Source organism: Myotis lucifugus, unplaced genomic scaffold, assembly GCF_000147115.1.
Source record: "Myotis lucifugus unplaced genomic scaffold, Myoluc2.0 scaffold_1, whole genome shotgun sequence".
Taxonomy (NCBI): Eukaryota; Metazoa; Chordata; class Mammalia; order Chiroptera; family Vespertilionidae; genus Myotis; species Myotis lucifugus.
In genome coordinates this window covers 6,144,875-6,166,238 of record NW_005871049.1, presented here as the reverse complement: position 1 = coordinate 6,166,238, position 21,364 = coordinate 6,144,875, and the positions used below count along the sequence as shown (strand labels likewise).

General features: G+C 40.7%; 1 protein-coding gene and 1 non-coding gene across 5 annotated transcripts in view; one reads left to right on the top strand and one right to left on the bottom strand.

The window, feature by feature from the left end:
* ABHD18 (abhydrolase domain containing 18) overlaps positions 1–21,364 on the bottom strand; it is a 40,969-nt gene that overhangs the window by 19,513 nt on the left and 92 nt on the right. The window contains exons 1-6 of one of the 4 annotated variants that reach the window (XM_014454957.2): positions 21,045–21,355; positions 9,033–9,140; positions 8,302–8,386; positions 3,540–3,640; positions 1,623–1,701; positions 1,436–1,520 (exon numbers count right to left, since the gene is read on the bottom strand). In XM_014454957.2, the coding sequence (XP_014310443.1) occupies positions 1,436–1,520; positions 1,623–1,701; positions 3,540–3,640; positions 8,302–8,386; positions 9,033–9,124 (442 nt within the window). In that variant the 5' untranslated portion in view covers positions 9,125–9,140; positions 21,045–21,355. Of the gene's footprint in view, positions 1–922; positions 1,044–1,435; positions 1,521–1,622; positions 1,702–3,539; positions 3,641–7,809; positions 7,833–8,301; positions 8,387–9,032; positions 9,141–21,044; positions 21,356–21,364 lie in introns of those variants that run through there. The other 3 variants (XM_023754233.1, XM_023754229.1, XM_023754238.1) reach the window with 3 other exon arrangements.
* Positions 7,204–7,330, top strand: LOC111826612. The gene has a single exon (XR_002829972.1). It is a non-coding gene; the product is annotated as a small nucleolar RNA SNORA3/SNORA45 family (small nucleolar RNA).

Genomic DNA, 21,364 nt, shown 5'->3' with positions numbered 1-21,364 from the left:
TATTAACTCTATAATACTCTGAATAACCTAAGAGACTATTCCCATTGCCAACAAAAATATTGATGTACTAAAATATTATGTTAACAAGTCCATGGTCATACAGGCAGTAAATGGTAGAACAATAAATATTACAGAACCAACTGCATAATATTACAATATTATGAACCAGTTTTCTCAACCATGTTGCTATTGTTGGACATTCAAGCTATTTCTAATGTTTTACTATTGTACATCAAGTTATATAGCTATCTTTTCTCTTTTCTATTACTTTCTCTTTTCTTAGTATTTTATCCTTAGATTAAATTTCCCAGAAAGAGAATCACCCTGTCAAGGGATGTGAAGCTTTTTAAGGCTCTTGATTCAATGTGGTAAAAATGCTTTCCCAAGGGGTTGAGCTGATATTCAGTAATCAGTAGTGAGTGTGCCCATTTCACAATAGGCTCATGAGTATTGTTTTGTTTTTAAAATATTTAATTGTTGCTTTAACTTTACATTTCTCTTATTACCAGCAATGTTGAGCATTTTGTTATATTTGTGCATCAGTTTTGTTTCTTTTTCTTTTTTTTTTTTTATATATTTTTTGATTTCTTACAGAGAGGAAGGGAGAGGGATAGAGAGTTAGAAACATCGATGAGAGAGAAACATCGATCAGCCGCCTCCTGCACATCACCTACTGGGGATGTGCCCGCAACCCAGGTACATGCCCTTGACCGGAATCGAACCTGGGACCCTTCAGTCCGCAGGCCGACGCTCCATCCACTGAGCCAAACCGGTTTTGGCAGTTCCTTTTTCTTTAAATATATTTTTATTGATTTAAGAGAGGAAGGAAGAGGGAGAAAGAGATAGAAACATCAATGATGAGAAAGAGTAATTGATTGGCTGCCTCCTGCACGCCCCCAACTGGGGAGATCAAGCCCTCAACCTGGGCATGTGTCCTTGATTGGAATCGAACCCGGGACCCTTCAGTCCGCAGGCCGACGCTCTATCCACTGAGCCAAACCAGCTAGGGCCAGTTTCGTTTCTTCTTCTGGACATAGTCTGATGTCATCTTGAAAATTAAGTTAAGAACTGTTCTATACCTCAACTGATACTTAACTGTAAAGCACTTAAAACATGAGGGTTTCCTTAATAGCAAACATTTGACTTAATATTAAAATGCAGCATAAAGTAAGTCTCACAGGAAACAGAAGTACCATTTAACTTTATTATACAACAGAAGCACAATCCTTATTTTAGTTTTTAAAAGGCATGAAGGCTTTTTAAAAGTCTGCTCTTCAATCTAAAAAGTAATTTTTCACTTCATTCTTAAGTATTTTTTGAACTAATGACTAAATTTAACTGATTTAGAAAAATTGGCTACTATCTATCATTCCTTTGGATGACTAAATCTATAAATACATAAGAGAAAAGATTTCTAGGTATCACAAAAGGATATAATAAGGGTTTTCTAACAACAAAGAAGCCATTCCGGCTTCTTTAATCATAGGACGAGCCATCAGTGTTCGTCGTCTCCAGTAATGCTAAGAAAAGAAAAGAGGACACATTTAAAGAATATACTAATCACATCTGTTAAGGAGAGTATGTTGACAAATTAGGGATTAGATGTCATAATGAAGTCTTACATGATCTCCTGTTCCAGCAAGATGAATGCATACGGGTCTATATTTGCTATTCCATTCTTTAGGCACAATAAATTGGAACCTATTTAAAATAAAGCACCTCAATTAATTATCTTTTAAAGGCTTTAAAAAAAATATATTTTATTGATATTTTACAGAGAGGAAGGGAGAGGGATAGAGAGTTAGAAACATCAATGAGAGAGAAACATCGATCAGCTGCCTCCTGCACACTCCCCACTGGGGATGTGCCCACAACCAAGGTACATGCCCTTGACGAGAATCGAACCTGGGACCTTTCAGTCCGCAGGCCGATGCTCTATCCACTGAGCCAAACCAGTCAGGGCTTAATACAAACTTTCAATGCTTGGAAGTTTCATAATTAAATTATTTTAGAAAAAAGTCTCCAGAATTCTGACATTAAAATTGTAATTGAGTATTTAATATTTGCCTAAAGACAACAAAGATATTGTAAATTTGTTTTATGTTAGGATAGTAAAATATTCAATTACCATATAGACACAGAATTTATTGTAATCATTTTTTATCTTGTTCAATACCACAACTTTATAAATGCATAATAAAATTTTCTTATGCTAGAGACATTAATGTATATGATTAAGTCTTAGAAAACTGTACTCTTTAGGCTGTGGCTGCATTCTCAGGCAACTAGAAGTGCTTTTCTGCCCTGGCCAGTGTGGCTTGGTTGAGCATCGCCCCATGCACCAAAAACATTCCCAGTCAGAGCACATGCCCAAGTTGCAGGCTCCATTCGCAGTGGGAGGAGGGAAAGAGAGATAGAAACATCAATAATAAGGGAGAATCATTGATTGGCTGACTCCTGCACATCCCACACCGGGGGTTGGGGATTGAACCTACAATCTGGGCATGTGCCCTGACTGGGAATAGAACCATGACCTCCTGGCTCCTAGGTCAATGCTCAAACATTGAGCCATGCTGTCTGGGCTGGGTCTTGTTTCTTTATCCATTCAACCATTCCATGTCTTTTGATTGGAGAACTTATTTCATTTACATTTAAACTGATTATTGATAGGTATGGACTTACTATAGCCATTTTGTTCATTGTTTCTGCCTGTTTCACGAGTGTTTTGTTTCTTATTTTTTTTCTCTTCTTTTATAATTTGATGACTTTCTGTAGTGATATAATTATACTTTTTTCTCTTCTCTTTTGTTCAAACATTATAGATTTTAGTTCTGTGGTTACCATGAGACTTATACAAAACATATTTATAACAGTACTAGAGACCCAGTGCACGAATTCATGCACCAATGGGGTCCCTTGGCCTGGCCTGCAGGATCTAGCCAAAACCAGGTCTCTGACATCCCTTGTGGGGTCCCAGATTGCAAGAGGGCACAGGCCAGGCCGAGGGTCCCCACCAGTGCACAATCGGGGCCAGAGAGGGACGCAGGAGGTTGGCCAGCCCGGGAGGGCTCCAGGGCGTGTTCTGCCCATCTCACTCAGTCCCAACCGGCCAGACCCCAGCCGCAAGCTAACCAACTGAGGTCAGTGCACATCATAGTGACTGGTCGACCGGTTGACTGTCTGTCTCCTGGTGGTCAGTGCACATCATAGTGAGCAGTTGAGCAGCCTTAGCATATCACACTTTGATTGGTTGAACGGCTGACCGGTCGACTGGACACACTTAACATATCAGGCTTTTATTATATAGGATATTTTCAATGGATAACAGCCTAAGTTCAAATGCATACTAAATATGTCAAAATAATAAAGCTCTATAATTTCACTCTCCTCTCACCCCATGTGTAATGGGAATAATGTCACATAATTATTATAATTAATGCTAAGTAATTTCAAATAAGATGGCATTGATATTGTTATAACTTAAATTAACATAAACAACTTAGTACTTTAAATTTTTATTTAGTAATAAAAATTCTTACCTTGCAATAATAGATTCAACTGGCATGATATCAGGTACATAATGTGCCATAGGAGAAACAAAGTGTCCATCTAGGATCTTACAGTCTGACTGCTCTTCAATCTAAAAAAACAAAAACAAAACTAAGATTTATACATGTAAACAAAGATATCTTGGTCTATTATAGATATATTAGAGGTCCGGTGCACAAAAATTCGTGCCCGGCCTACCCCCTTCACAGTCTGGGAGCCCTCAAAAGATGTCCTATTGATGAGGGGGCCCTTGGGGGAGGCGACCAGATTGATCAGGGGAAGGTGCCGCTCCCATCACCCCGCTGCTGCTGCCACTGCCAGCCACCGCAACTGCCGGCCCTCAGCCCTCGCAACCGCTGTGGTGTTTTCATCAACAGGGACTCCTCTCCCTTCATCACAAAAAAATGACAACTTTCTTTAGGCATTTTCAAGATGTCTCTTTCATAGGATATGACATTTCTTTCTTTTTTTTTATCCTCACCTGAGGATATTTTTCCATTAATTTTTAGAGAGTGCGGAAGAGAGAGGGAAAGACAGAGAGAAACATCAATGTGAGAGGAACACATCGATTGGTTGCCTCCTGCATGAACCCTGACCTGGGCCCGGGCCAGGGAGGAGTCTGCAACCTAGGTACGTGACCTTGACTGGGATCAAACTGGGACCCTGTGGTCTGCAGGCCAAGGCTCTATCCACTGAGCCAAACCGGCTAGGGCAGGATATGACATTTCTTAGCCCTCCAGCAGCAGACCTTCGTTTTTCCTCCAGAAGTGAGGTGGAAAAACCCTAGATCACCTTCTTGGATTCTTATTATCCCAGTTACCAAGAATGCTGCGAGTGGCTTACTGCGAATTTAGCCAATGAGCGGTCAGAAAAGGTGTTTCCTGTGCAGCTCATGCGCAGAGGCGGAACTTCCGGCGTGCCGCGGCTGCCAGCCCTCTCCGGCCCTCGCAGCCACTGTGGCTTTGTCCAGAAGGACGTCCGGTCTAATTAGCATATACCCTTTTATTAGTATAGATGCCTTTTAAAAATATATATATTTTATTGATTTTAGAGAGGAAGGGAGAGGGAGAGAAAGATAGAAACATCAATGATGCCCTAACCGGTTTGGCTCAGTGGATAGAGCGTCGGTCTGCGTATTCAAGGGTCCCAGGTTTGATTCCGGTCAAGGGCATGTACCTTGGTTGTGGGCACATCCCCAGTAGGGAGTGTGCAGGAGGCAGCTGATCGATGTTTCTCTCTCATTGATGTTTCTAACTCTCTATCCCTCTCCCTTCCTCTCTATAAAAAAATCAATTAAAAAAAAAAAAAAAAGAAACATCAGTGATGAGAGAGAATCATTGATTGGCTGCTTCCTGCATGCCCCCTACTGGGGGTTGAATCTGCAACCCAGGCATGTGCCCTTGGCCAGAATAGAACCTGAGACCCTTCAGTCCGCAGGCTGACGCTCTATCCATTGGGCCAAACCAGGTAGGGCATATTGGTGCTTTTTATAAAAAATTTCCATTCAGTAAAACGCTTTTCTCCAGTGCCTACTATGTATCGTTTTTGCCACATACTGCTTTCTAAGGACCTGGCTCTGATTCACATACATTCCTTTTCTTTCAATATCTTTTACTACAGTCCAATTGGAAAAGTAAACTATAAATAAACTTCATTTACACAATGATATACAATAACGCCAAATAAAATACCAGTTAGAATAATTTGACAATATAAAAGTAAACATATGAACAATTTACAAATTGCAACAATAATTTACTACAATCAAATAAGGGCTGATATTAAATATGTTAGAATGGCTAATTTTTAGGCAAACTACTGATGTAATAAGTCACGTCAATATATCACATAAGGAGAAATATGGCATTTACATATATGTCAAAGGAATTTGCTAATATATAGTATCTAAACTTTTCCTCCCTCAAATAGTTGTTTTTTGTTTTTTGTTAATCCTCACCCAAGGGTATTTTTCCATTGATTTTTAGAGAAAGTGAAAGAGAGAGGGAAAGAAAGAAATGTAGATGTGAGAGAAAGACATTGATTGGTTGCCTCCTTCACGTGCCCTGACCAGGGCCCTAGTCGGTGAGGAACCTGCAACTGAGGTATGTGGCCTTGACCGGAATTGAATCCGAGACCCTTCAGGCCACAGGATGATGCTCTATCCACTGAGCCAAACTGACTAGGGCAAATAGTTGTGTTTTTTTAAATGAATTTTTCTTTTTTTTATCAAGCCAGTAGTAAAAATTAAATTAGCATTAAAGCACCACATATTTCCATTAAAATCAGAAACAAACAAACAAAAAAACATACCTCGTCTAGCTTTATTTAAAACACAAATTCACCCTACCTGGTTTGGCTCAGTGCATAGAGCCTCCGCACTGAAGGATCCTGGGTTTGATTCCAGTCAAGAGCACATGCTGGGTTGCAGGCTGGATCCCCAGTGGGAAGCGTGCAGGAGGCAGCCGTTCAGATACTCTCTCATCATTGATGTTTCTATCTCTCTCTCCCATTCCCTTCCTCTCTGAAGTCAATAAAAAAAATATTAAAAAAAAACAAAAAACACAAATTCTAGACCTCGCTGATTTTGCTCAGTGGCAAGAGCATCAGCCAAGGGACTGAAGGGTCTCAGGTTTGATTCCCAGTCAAGAGCATGTACCTGGGTTGGCCTTGCGTGCTGGAGGCAAACCATCAATGTGTATCTCTCACACTGATGTTTCTTTCTGTCTCTCTCCCCTCCTCCCTTCCACTCTCTCTAAAAAAATCAATGGAAAAAATATCCTTGGGTAAGGATTAACAACAACAAAAAAGCTGCTTTACTATGAAATAAATTTGCATAAATTATGGCATACTATTTTCAATCCTTCATTAGTTCTTATTAGCCTATCTTTTATTTCTGAACCAATAGCATGCTCGGTTGATCATGCTGCAACTTTACAATAACCACTGATATATTACTAAAACAGACTTATCAATCTTCCTGTTCCGGTATTCCTGATCTGATTGTACTCTCATGGTTCTTCCAAAAATTATTTTAGGAGCCTTTTATGGACCTAAGTTCTAAATTGAATGTTTTAATCAGGATTGTACTGCATTTTTTTAAAAAAGGTAAGAAAACCTAACGTGGATAAGGTGAAATTTTTAAATCAAGAAGTCTTTACATTTTATTCATCTTTTTGCCTGCAAATATAGTTTTAAAGTTTTTTTCGCATGTATTTTTGAAAAACAAACTATTTGATAAAGAAGATAGTACAAACTAATGTGAAGGAAATAATAATTCAATAAATAGTGTTAGGGTAATTGGGAATTTGGTAAGATAAAAACCAATTTTAGAGCCAAACATAATATTGGTTTAAAAATTAAGCAAGCTACAACTCAACAATAAGATGAATAGCCCAATTAAAAACAGGCAGTCTCTAGAGCAGTGATGGTGAACCTTTTGAGCTCAGCGTGTTAGCATTTTGAAAAACCCTAACTTAACTCTGGTGCCATGTCACATATAGAAATTTTTTGATATTTGCAACCATAGTAAAACAAAGATTTATATTTTTGATATTTATTTTATATATTTAAATGCCATTTAACAAAGAAAAATCAACCAAAAAAATGAGTTCGTGTGTCACCTCTGACACGCGTGTCATAGGTTCGCCATCACTGCTCTAGAGTCATGCTTGGGTATTAGCTATTGCCTTATTGTGCTAGAGTCCTCCAAGAGCAACTCTTGACCTTATAAACTGACTGTGGCCCTACTATGGAATAGTCAGTCACCAGGCTAGTGACATGCAAAAAACAAAACAAAAAGGCAAGTATTTCATAAATATTTCTCCAAAGAAGACACTCAAATGGCCAATAAGCACATACAAATGCTCAACATCATAGTCATTAGGGAAAGGCATATCAAAATCATCAACAAATCAGCAAAGGACAAGTGTTGGCTAGGTTGTAGAGAAAAGGGAACCCTACTACACTGCTGGTGGGAATGTAGACTGGTGCAGCCACTATGGAAAACAGTATGGAGTTTCCTCAAAAAATTAAAAATGGAACTGCCATTTGACCCAGTGATCCCATTTCTGGGAATTTACCCTAAGAAATCCTAAACACCAATCAGAAAGAATACATGCACCCCTATCATAGTAGCACAATTTACAATAGCTAAGATCTGGAAACAGCCCAAGTGCCTATCAGTAGAAGAGTGGGTAAAAAAGCTGTAGTACATTCACACCATGGAATACTATGCAGCTATAAAAATGAAGGATCTCTTACCCTTTGAGACAGCCTGGAGGGACCTAGAGAGTATTATGTAAAGCAAAATAAACCAGTCAGAGAAAGATAAGTATCACATTATCTCACTCATATGTGAATTTAATAAACAAAATAAATTGATGAACAAGATAGATCCAGAGACATGGAAACATGGAACAGAAGTATGAATCTCAGAGAGGAGGCGGGGGTGGGTGGGAGATTAAAAAAATTAAATGAAAAACCTATACTGTGTACTCATGTTCTAGTGTTTACTGTTATACTCTTAACATTCAACCTATTCTTTTAAAAAATTTATCTTTAGTGTTGAAAGTATTACAGATGTCTTTTTTCCCCCCAATGACCTCCTCCATTCTGCCCCTGCCGTCCTTTGCCACAGGTTATGCATATAAGCTCTTAGGTGAATCTCTTCCAGCTCCTGCCCCTCCACCTATTCCTGTCACATATTTATGTTAAAACAGAATTTCTATAATTACATTTATTTCATTTTACTACCTTATCGATGTATACTGGATAATCACTTGAAACCAGATTCTGACATCTTTCTCGATTTCCAATTATCTTTCTGAATTCAAAGAGTCTGTTATGGTAAAGGGGAACAAAAGGAAAAAAAAATTAGTATAGCCATATGTTGAGACTGATGAATAGTGAGTAAAAATTACTAAGTCCAGGTCATAAAACATGCTAAAATTTAATTTTAGTCAACAAAGAAAAAGAGTAGGTTGTTGGTCTTTTGCAAGCTGGACATTTTATCTCAAAAAAAATGTGAGAAATATCATTGTTCAGAAAGTAATTAACATATATAAGACTCAAAATTAAAAGCACAAATCTTGAAAATTTATTTTATGTACATATATTCACATGAGCTACAGTATATCCCAGTTTCATAGTCATTACAATTTCAATTTACCCAGGAATGCTCAGTCTCTGGAAAGTCTAAATCAATTAAAAAATTATTAAAGTTAATAATCTAACTTGTATTTCTGAGAGCTCTTTATTTTCACAACTGAATGACTTTTAAACTAATTCAATTTATGATTATGTGGGTTAAAACAAGAGAATTAATTAAAGGGAGAAAAGAGAAAAGGAAATAATTTCATTTTTATATTGTTTAATACTTAATTTTCCAATCACTTTATATTTATAGCAAAGAACTTTAAAAGTGAAATAAAATTTTAAATGTTTACTAAAACAAAGTCAGAACAAGCATTCAGAAAAAATTTTACCTTTTAAGATCCTCTGGCCTTCCCCATCCTCTGATAAAAAGTTTTGTAAGGAGAAGTCTCCGGTATAGAACATCTAACTTACTCACACCCATCAGTAGTAACCAACATCTATGAAACAAAATTTTAAATGACTTTAAAATATTTTATTTTAGGCAGCAGGTCAGTTTTCTGACCATCAGTTTAAATACCAGGTAAAAATTAAAAATAGATCCACTCTTAGTAACTTTCATATATATAATACAGTATGTATTATTATAGTTACCATGTTGCAATTTATTTATCTTATAGATCCTAAAAACACTCATCATAAGAAAAACTTACAAGTTTAGTTAACTAAACTTATTGGTAATCATTTCACAATATATACATATATCAGATCATTATTTTTATACAGTTTAACACAATGTTATACATCAATCATCTCAATGAAACTGAAGAAAAATTAAGATACCGAAAAACAAAAAAAGAACTGAGATAAAAGTAGAAAAGATGAAGTAGAGTCCGGAGCTTCACTAAACTGTGAATTATTGAGTGTAGGATCTTCCTTCCCATCCTCAGCACAGTGACTCAGAGAAAAAAATCAGTATTTGTTGGGTAACAACAGTAGTGGCTAAAACTTATACAGTTTTGTATTATTTGCCAGGAACCATTCAGAAAACTACACACATAAACGCACATGTCCTCATGTAAACCTACCAACACCTCACACTTAGTACACAAAAAAATTCCATGTACGTGGATCAGGATTAGAGAGCTAAGTGTAAAAAGCAAAACTATTAACACTCAGAAGAATTTCTGTAACAGTATAATCAGAAAATATAGCTGATATTCTACGTATTTAAAGAAATTGGTTCATTCAATGAACATTTATTAAAAATAAACTCCATTAAGAAATGAAAAGACAAGCCAAAGACTGTGAGAAAATACTTGCAAAACACCTATCTGATAAAGGATTTGTATCCAAAATATACAAGGAACTATTGAAACTCAACAATAAGGAAAGAAAAATACCCATTTAAAAAACTGGGCAAAAGAGCTGAAGAAACACCACACCAAAGAAGGTGTACAGCCCTAACCGGTTTGGCTCAGTGGATAGAGCGTCGGCCTGTGGACTGAAGGGTCCCAGGTTCAATTCCGGTCAAGGGCATGTACCTTGGTTGTGGGCACATCCCCAGTAGGGGGTGTGCAGGAGGCAGTTGATCGATGTTTCTCTCTCATTGATGTTTCTAACTCTCTGTCTCCCTTCCTCTCTATAAAAAAATCAATAAAAATATTTTTAAAAAAGAAGGTGTACAGGTGGCAAATACAGGGTGCGGCAAAAGTATACAGCTGTGAGTATGCAAAACACAGTTCATTCTTGCATTTTTATTTATTAATTATTGCATTATTTTCCATAAGAATAATTATAAATCTACCTTTGTCCCACCCTGTAAGCATATGAAAAGATGTCCCACATTACATGTCATTATTAAAACAATAAGTTACTACTACTCAACCATTAGAATGGCCAAAATCCAAAAAAATTTACAATATCAAATGCTGAAAAGGTCTTGGATAAACAAGAAGTCTCACTTGTTATTAGTAGGAATGCAAAATGACACAGCCACTTTGGAAAACAGTTGGCAGTTTCTCTTACAAACCTAAACATAGTCATGATACAATCTAGCAATCATGCTCCTAAGTATTTACCGACATAAGTTGAAAACTTATATCCACACAATACCTGCATAGGAAAGTTGCTAGTCTCAGCTCCCAGGAGCTTTCCGTGGTTCCCTACCACATGACTCTCTTCACAGGAAGTTCACAATATGGCAGCTTTCTTCTTTAAGGCCAACAGGAGAATGAAAGCTAGTGGCTAGCAAGTCTTACATAACTTAATGTAACTAAGCGAGTGTCATTCCATCAACTTTGCCATGTAACATAACAGTCATGGTGTTAGGGGCAGAAATAGAATATTGGGGACTAGTTATAGTTACAAGAAATAATAATCATGCTCTGTTAACTGTGCTTTCTTGTTCTGATGAAAGACAGCACATTCTAACCTGGCTGGGAGTTGTGCACCCCAGGGATCTCGGACTCATCCTTGGAATTTAGGCCATTATCATGGAAAGATAAGGGAGTCCCACCCACATTGCCTGTAATCATTATACCCATTCTTAGTCCTTTTGCCTACATCCCCTTGTAATCTTTGTCCTACCCCAAATAAATTGGCTTATGAGGAGAAGGTGCAGAGCAGATTTTCATGGATGACCTGCTGCTCTCCCGTACTGCTGGCATTACTGAAATAAACTCGAGGCCCGGTACATGACATTCATGCCCTGGGGGGACTTGGGGGCCCCTCAGCCCTACCTGCACCCTCTCCAATCTGGGAGCCCTCAGGGGAGCCCTCTCCAATCCGGGAGTTTCTGTCTGTCTTTGCAATCATGTGAGTGAATTGTCTGAGACCCCCAATCCAGTTTGGTTTGTTGCTCACAGAATAATAGAGGCATTTTTTTCTTTGCTTCATTGGTGGAGATTTCCTGGAAGTTTTAGGATATCTTCCCTTTACTTTTTCCTAGACACTCTGATTTTACTTATGTCTCTCACCTTTGCTTTTCCTCCATCCCCCACTGCAACAGTAACTTGCTCCAGGCTCACTTTGCTCTAGCAGCGGTTCTCAACCTGTGGGTCACGACCCCTTTGGGGGTCGAACGACCCTTTCACAGGGGTCGCCTAAGACCATCCTGCATATCAGATATTTACATTATGATTCATAACAGTAGCAAAATTACAGTTATGAAGTAGCAACGAAAATAATTTTATGGTTGGGGGTCACAACATGAGGAACTGTATTTAAAGGGCCAGAAGGTTGAGAACCACTGCTCTAGTGTCTAGGACAGTGATGGCGAACCTTTTGAGCTCGGCGTATCAGCATTTTGAAAAACCCTAACTTAACTCTGGTACCGTGTCACATATAGAAATTTTTTGATATTTGCAACCATAGTAAAACAACGACTTATATTTTTGATATTTATTTTATATATTTAAATGCCATTTAACAAAGAAAAATCAACCAAAAAAATGAGTTCGTGTCATAGGTTTGCCATCACTGGTCTAGGAGATCCGTCTGCCACCAGAACTACTATTCCCAGAATTCCTGGTGCTCCCCGCGCTCTTGATTTTCCTTTCCTGCTCTGTCTCCATCCCGGCCTCCCACTCTGCCAAGTCCTCCAAGCCGACAGCTCTCCCTCTCTGCTCTCCGTCTGGCGGCTTGGGAAGCCAAGTTCCCCAAGCTACTCCACTCTCCACTGGCTCTCCGGCTCTGCTCTCCGCCCAGCGCCTGTATGTGCAAATTAACCCGCCTTTTTTTGGCAGGTTAATTTGCATACTCACTCCTGACTGGCTGGTGAGTATAGCAGAGGGTCAGTCAATTTACATGTTTCTCTTTTATTATATAGGAATGCTCCTATATGATTCAACCCTGTCTATGCTTAATTTGCTCAAGTAGTGACAGGCAGCCCAGACCAATTGGTTGCCTGGTTTCAATGGGAGTCACATCCAATCGCTGTTGCCATATTCTATTGTTTAGAAGGCAAATCACAGGTACTGCCCACACTCAAAGGGAAGAAATTACAGAGGCTTGAATATCAAGGGATGGGATCAGGAGGGCCACATCAGAGATTGTCTTACACACAGGGAGAAACCAACTGTACTTCTTAGCATTTGAATAGAATATCTGGTCTAACACGCTCAGGGCTTTTAATACCAGAGATGACAATTACCTTCTTAACATTTTCCTACTAATAGGAAAACAAACAAAATAAATTCTATAAACCTGAATAAATTTGCTTATAAGCAAATGAGCTTTGAAAGTTTGTCTATATTTGTGTATATTTTTCCATTCATGTAGCCACAAAAAACAAAAACAAAATAGAAACCATTGCCTCTTAATATTTTGTTTCTTATTCATTAAACAAATGTTAAAAGGCAAACTGGCCGAAACCGGTTTGGCTCAGTGGATAGAGTGTCGGCCTGCGGACTGAGGGGTCCCGGGTTCGATTCCGGTCAAGGGCATGTATCTGGGTTGTGGGCACATCCCCAGTGGGAGATGTGCGGGAGGCAGCTGATCGATGTTTCTCTCTCATCGATGTTTCTAACTCTCTATCCCTCTACCTTCCTCTGTAAAAAAACAATAAAATATATTTAAAAAAAAAAGGCAAACTGTTTTCTGAAATGCTGTCCTCATTATACACATTTGTACTTTAGTGCAATCATTAAAATCAATAAATTATATGTAGCATATGTTCAAATTGCTTGACTACGCTTTTCTTGGAGGGTAAATGTGTTATATAATAAAGGATGTATCTGGTTTTTAATCCCAGTTCTTGGCTCGGAGTTCCTAAAACCCTTGGAATTTTCTGATAGAGTGCCTTTGTTATGCTAATGAGGAGACTCCTGGAGGGTCCCTGAAAAGTCTCAGGATAGTTTCTGGCTAATTACCAGAAAAAAACAATCATTTGATTGGAGGATTGATTTTGGGCCAGCCTGACCTCCTGGAGGGTAAGGGAGCTGGGTGGAGTTTAATCACATGACCAATGAGATAAAAATCATGAACACTCAATAAGAAATCTGGACACTGGGGCTTGGTAGAGTTTCTTGGTTACTGAACATGTGTGAGAGAGGGCATGGAAGCTCCATATTCACTCCTGTACCTTGCCTCATTCACCTTTTCATTTTGCTGTTTCTAAGTTGTAATCTTTTACAATAAAGCTGTAATCATGATGTGGTAGACAGAAAGACATGAGTAGAGCAAGGAGGATGGGCCAGGTACAGGTCACCAGCGTGGAAAGCCCCAGGTGCCTAGCAAGGAACAATTATCGGGCAGGACCTCATTCCCAGAGTGACCTTTCTTCCCCTGGCATATTGCTGGCCATGTGCTTTGGATGTCTTGCTCTTTCATCTCTGCTCATTCAGTTTAGACCCCCTCACCTTTCTTCCCCAGAGATAACATCTAGGCTTCAGTTGTATTTAAGTTCCAGGCCCAGAAAAGCAGCAAAACCAGGTAAGTGATACCAATACTGACCTCAGGACCAGCTGCACTGAATGATGACCCCCTGCCCTAGCACCCACCAATCAGTGGAGACCCCAACCCTGAAAGGAATAATCTTTTGAGATCCTTCCCTGGGACATCACCTAAGATTTCCACCCTTAAAATCTTTTGGGCCCTAGCTGGTTTGGCTCAGTGGATAGAGCACTGGCCTGCGGACTGATGAGCTGTAGGTTCAATTCTGGTCAAGGGCATATACCTCGGTTGCAGGCTTGATCTGTGCAGGAGGCAACCAATCCATGTGTCTAACATCGATGTTTCTCCCTCTCTCTCTGTCTCTCCCCTCCCTTTCACTGTCTCTAAAAATCAATGGGAAAAATATCCTGGGGTGAGGATTAACAAACAAACAAAAAGCTTTTGGGAAGGAGGACTGTTGGGTGAACAGCTCCTCGGATACCCTTCATTAGATGAAGACATGAGAAGTTGTAGGCATATATAGGAGATACTTTATTGTAGACCAAGTAGCCATTGCTACTACAGGGGCCATCAGACAAAGTCATTCTTCAAAGTAGCCCCACAAAAGCAGCCCCACAAAGCATCCCAGCACCAGCTGGTCAGTGACAACTTATATACACACTCAAACAAAAGAGGCCTTGTGCCAATTATTGATACACACACACTCAGACAGAAGAGGCCTCATGCCAATTTGTGACACTTGTGCTATCCTATATAATAAAAGCTTAAAACACTAAATGTCTGGTCATCCAGTTAGCAATTCAACCAATCAAAGCGTAATATGCTAATGATATACTAAGGCCACTCAACTGTTTGCTATGATGTGCACTGTCCACCAGGGGTAGACACTCGGACCGGTAGGTTAGCTTGCTGCTGGGGTCTGGCCGATCAGGACTGAGCGAGATGGGCTGGGATGGGCTGGACACGCCCTGGAGACCTCCCGTGGTCCCTCCCCGGCTGGCCAACCTCCCGCGTCCCTCCCTGGCCCCAATCGTGCACTGGTGGGGTCCCTCGGCCTGGCCTGTGCCCTCTCGCAATCCGGCCTGAGGTATAACACCCCCCCCCCCCACCCAGTGCACAAATTTCATGCACTGGGCCTCTAGTATAAACATAAACAGGTTACATAAGAGTGTGTTTATGCGGAATGTATATTGCTACTGAGTCACTGCCCTCATACCTGCGTAGGGCAAAAGGCTTTCACCTAAAACTACTACTATGTCCTTGCCTCCACGCATGTGTATGGGAGATTGTCCTTGATCATCAATAGTACTCTGATTAGGATCCCCATAAGGATCCGATGCACTCTCCCTCCTCGGAGTTCACCTGCGCCTTTCCCCTCCCCATCCCCTCAGGCCTGTCACCTGGACCTTCCTCACTTCTAAGGTCCTAGGGCCCTTCCTCCTTTGCTTCTATAACTTGTTTCTTAAATCCATTTTTTCTATGAATTATTCTTCTACCTCTGTGATTTTATAAATAAACTAGAGGTCCAGTGCTTGAAATTTGTGCACTGGGGTGGGGGTGGGGTATCCCTCAGGCCGGATTGTGAGAGGGCACAGGCCAGGCCGTAGGGACCCCACCAGTGCACGATCGGGGCCAGGGAGGGACGTGGGAGGTTGGCCAGCCGGGGAGGGACCACGGGAGGTCTCCAGGGCGTGTCCAGCCCATCCCGGCCCATCTCGCTCAGTCCTGATCGGCCAGACCCCAGCAGCAAGCTAACCTACCGGTTGGAGCGTCTGCCCCCTGGTGGTCAGTGCACATCATAGCAAACAGTTGAGTGGCCTTAGTATATCATTAGCATATTACGCTTTGATTGGTTGAATTGCTAACCGGATGACCTGACATTTAGCGTTTTAGGCTTTTATAATATAGGATGTTCTCTTATGGTTTGAGTCTTGGCTCTGAATTATTTCCCACACAGAACTCAAGTACCAAGTTTGCTGAACCCAGGTTCAGTCTAACCCCACTGGTCTAACACCTAGTGCCATTCCCGCTGCCCCCAAGAATAAGTACAGTAGTTTCCTGAGTTTCTTTGAATGTTCTAGCAAATTATCAATCCACAGGAGTCACAGAAACCCCCAAATTTGTAGCTAAATCAGTTTTGAGTGTGGCTGGCATCAGAAGTAATGGCATCTGGAGGACTGAGCCCTTAACCTGTAGGAATTGCACTAACTCCTGTGATTTTAATCTGTAAGAGATTAATGTCCGAGTTGGATTGAAGTATATTCTGCTGGGGTGAAAATGGAACAGTTTACTCTTTACCCAATTACCAAAATTCTGAATTAGTGCTCCATTTTCCAAATAGGAAGTCAACTCTTTTAATATATTTAGATATATAACTCTATTCAGGGAGTTTCTAGAGCATAAGGAAAGACAATTCTAAGAGATGAATGATGCTTTTAATTATTTCACTCCTTGGGTCATTCTGGGATTAAAAAAATAGCACTTTGTGTATATTTATTAAACTGCAGTAGAACAGTGAATGTCATAACACAGGACTTCATTGTCTTTTGGGAGTATTACAGGCCACTTATTTTCTCTACAGTGGCAGGAAAAGGAAGGGGTCAATATCTTCCTCTGTAACATCTATGGCATCAACAGCAATAAGCAGATCCCATGTTAGTGTTGGAACCCCAAATTCCAGCACTCACATTTCACAGTAAGAAGTGCTAAACTGGTCATGAGACAATCCTATTTTCCTTGGCACTATTCTTCTAGGTTGGTAATAAATAAAAACAAGACAAACATATAAAAATAGAAAGTTTAACCTAGCTGGTTTGGCTCAGTGGACAGAGCATATGACTGTGGACCAGAGGTTCCTGGGTTTGATTTCAATCAAGGGCATGTACCTCGGTTGCAGGCTCCTCCCTGGTCCGGGCCTTGGTTGGGATGCGTGCAGGAGGCAACCAATCAATGTGTTTCTCTCACATTGATATTTTTCTCTGTATTTCCTGCTCTTCCACTCTCTCTAAAAATCAATGGAAAAATATCCTCAGGTGAGGATTTAAAAAAGAAAAAAAGCACCCAAATTCTTTTTTTTTTTTTAAATATATTTTATTGATTTCTTACAGAGAGGAAGGGAGAGGGATAGAGAGTTAGAAACATCGATGAGAGAGAAACATCGATCAGCTGCCTCCTGCACATCTCCCACTGGGGATGTGTCCGCAACCCAGGTACATGCCCTTGACCGGAATCGAACCTGGGACCTTTCAGTCCGCAGGCCGACGCTCTATCCACTGAGCCAAACCGGTTTCGGCCCAAATTCTTTTTTAAAAAAAGTACTACTAGAAAGCTGTGCCTGGCCGGTGTGGCTCAGTGGTTGCGCATCGACCTTTGAACCAGGAGGTCACAGTTGATTCCCAGTCAGGGCACATGCCCAGGATGCCGGCTGGATCCCCAGTGTAGGACAGCAGGAGGCAGCTGATTACTCTCTCATCATTGATGTTTCTATCTTTCTCTCCCTCTTCCTTCCTCTCTGAAATCTGTATCTATATCTATCTACCTACCTATATATTTTTTCTAGTTCACAAAGTTTTCTTTAATTATTTTTTGGGAGGAAGGGATGCCACATTTCTACTCAATTAAGAGAAACATTTTTATTAGCACAGAAGTCTTTCTTTTTTTCCCCTCCACTTATCATGCCATGAATTCATAGGGAATGGGCTCCAGCAGCTCAGGCTCCGTTCCTTTGGTTCTCACAAAGTGTGCTTCTGTGGGTGGAGCAGGCTGATGCTTCAGTTGAACCCAGGTACCTTTCTCTTTGGCTTCCTTCTTTTTCTGATAATATTCCTTCACACGTTTCAGGAAGCTATCTTGGTTCTTAGAGTGCTTACTATGCTCAATACGTACATAAATTCTTTTGGCAAGATCTTGCCCTTAACTTTCTTGATCACAACAATGCCCAGTGCATGCTGGGTGGCATTTGTGGGGCATTCCTTTTTGAATGATGCCCATTCCCTTGATGTCCACAATATCACCTTGTAGATTTGCATGTATGTGGCCAAAGGAACAACTCCATGTTTTCTAAAAGGCCTAGAGAACATATAGCAGATGCCTCTCCTCTTTCCTTTTGTGTTAGTTATTTTGGCAAATTACTGGAATATGGCAGTTCCGGCCAAAAGGCTAAAAATATATATATGTTAAAAGTAGAAAGTTGCAAGGGAAACGGGAAAACCTTAGTGCACTGAACTCTTCAAATATTTTGTACACTACTATAAAATTGTTTAGTTATTTCTAATTTTCAACCCTATACTAGAAAAGCCAGCCTCCAAATCACTTTAACTCCATGTAATATAGGCCATAAGAGAGCACTCCAGAGGTAAGGCAGAGGTGGGGTGGGGTGGGGTGTGGGGTTGACAGGGTGGAGAGATTAAGCGAAGAACTAATATGCCTATATGCATAACCCAAAGACACAGACCATAGTGTGGTGAAGGCCTGGGGGTGGGTGGGGTGAAGGAGGTCAATGTGGGGAAAGGGGACATCTGTAATACTTTCAACAATAAAGATTTAAAAAAAAAAAGTTAGCACTCCAAATCTAGAGCCAGTATATCCCTTGCTGTAAACACCTGACTAATGAGGAACAGAAAATAAATCAAACACACATAACTTACTATAGTTTGGTTCTGGAGTTCAGGATCTCACAGATCTTTTTAAGTCCCATTTCAGTCCCAAGAAGAATATAAAAAGATCAGGTTTTCTGGGACACTCTTTCTAGGTATGGCTTACTGCTATCCAGTGCCACCATGAAGAGATAATAATCCAAGCCCAGGGTAAAGATAACTCCAATTTATCAAATGGAGGCACCATCTGGAGCCATACCAGATACGTAAAGCCACCACATCAGACTAGTGTGACACCAGCCAGCTTCTGCAGAAATAGGACCCAGTGTTGAGGTCTGTATCAAGCCAAACTGACATAATTGCCTTCTATACTTTTAAATAACCAAGGAGACAGGGAAAAACAAAGTGAAACAAAAATAGAAATTCTTGTACAGTGCCAAGGAATGAAAAGTCTTTCCTAAAAATTAGCACTATTGCTGAAGTGGTACTCAACATCTCTTTTGCCATCTAGTATTTTTATCTCCTATCACTCTGATATTTAAGCATTTAAACAATGCAATCCTAATTTTTTTCTGGACTTTTATCCTCATATAGTTGATACATATCTCAAAGGCATAAATATATTAAAAAAAAATACCACAATGTACAACTTTACTCCACAAAAATGCAGACCTAATTTTTATCTTGTAACTTTACTTTTAAATCACGTATTTTCAATACAAGTTTAAGTAACAAAAAAAATGTGTTTAGATAGAGCAGGTAAATTGGAAACTTATTTGTTCATTTGTTTAGAGGGGTGAGCATCTATTTTAAGCAGTCATCTAAGGAAACTCATCAGGTGGATGGTCTCATCCTATGTGAAACATTCAGCAAATAATCTAATGGCTTTTCAAACCTAGCTCCTCTTCTCCATGGGCTTTTACAAATATTTACTTTGTTTGGGTGCTGTGTGTATTCCTAAGAAGTAATTTTTTCTTCCTTTTTTTTTGTTTAAATTGGTACAACACACAGAGTTTATTTAGATTTCACAAGGCTTACATGCACTCCATTCCATGTACTTTTGTGGTCTCAAGTCATCGCTTGGAGGCAGCAATGGAAAATATCAGAGCTAGTTCTTCCACTAGCTATGTGACCTTGAGTAAGCCACCTTAGCCTATAAAAGGGAATAATACCTGGCCTAATCCATAATCGCAAATTATTTCATTTATATAAAAATTGACTACTTCTTCTGATATATTTTAAGAGATATTGGAAAAGATTCTTCTTCACATTCTGCGCAGTGAATGTGAAGGCTGGCAGTGAAAAGCACAGGCTTTACAATCAGGAGTCCTGTATTTCTTAGATCCTAGCTCTCTTGCTTATTAGCTCCCTAGGCAAATTACTTAATCTCCATGCTTTCCAGTTCCTTGCATGCTTGAGACAACCCCACCTGGGAGGATTGTAGGAGTGAAATGAGGTAATTCTATAAGCATTCATGCAACTAGCAACCATTCTGCTTGGTTTAATACTGGTTAAAAATCCCTTTGTAAAACACACACACGCAGAGGCCATACAGTGTACTAGACTCCAGGGATTAAACAAGAAGCTGATGATACGGTAAAATAATATTACAGGAAAAAAAAGAAAGAAAGAAAAAACCCGCTAATTATTTTACATATGTACTTTCTTGGAGCCAATCATTGGAATCTGATATGTCTCGGTGGGCTGTTAAACAAATTTGCAAGACTGAATCCAAGTACAAAATGTCAGTTCTGGATTCAAAGAAGATAATTCCGAACTAATAGAAAACACATTTCAAGTTTGGCTGTTCACCAGTGGCATGTGTCTGACAGGATACCCAAAGGTCACAGACAAGACAAAGATCAGAATAGCATATACCATGCAACCTATAACAACACAGCGTCTGGCGTAGGGTAAGCGTTCATAACTATTGGTTGAAAAGAACTGAATTTGCTCCAACTCTGCCTGCCACTACCACACCGAGTGACTCTGGGTAAGTTATTAACTTCTCTGGACCTTAGGTCTATGTAAAATAGAAATGTGTCATAGGACATGAGCATGTATCAGTGCTAATAAAACAGTACGATTTTCCTTGTGATGAAGAGCTGGTCATAGATGCTGCTGTGCTTTTTCTAACCCCCAGGTTACAGCAGCAGGCTCTGCCGAAGACCCCAGTGGGGTGCAGGGGCTGGACCCCATCCTCCGGACCCCATCTACGCCCTAACCAGGGCGCGCTCTTTCAACTTCCACGGGGGTGAAGAACTAATCTGCCTCTATGCATAACCCCCCTCGCCCTGCGCCCCAGACCCCGGCCTAGCCCTGCGCCGACTCCGGGGTCTCCAGCCAGTCCCTGACTCCTGGCACGTCCGCCGCGCGTCGAGAGGCTCGGGAGCGTGGCCCGGACCTGCGACTTACTGGCCGCTCAGCGGGCGCCTGCCGTCCAGTCGACGAGTCTCCCAACACCGCCGCTTCCCGTCTCCCGGGACTCGCCTCGCGTCCGAGCTCCGACCGCAGCGCCAGCAGCCTTTCCAGGAACTCGGGAGCTCGGCTAGGGACCGGAGCCCCGGGAAACCCGAGGACCTGGGCGGGGTGGCCGTTTGGACACGCCCAGCACTCGCCTCGGCAGGCCTCCACGCGGTGGCGGAGCCCGAGAGGCGCTGACCCACCGGGAGGACTGGGACTCAGGGCCCCGCCCCTGGTTCCTCTCGCTCCGCCCCGAGTCCCGCGCGATTCCA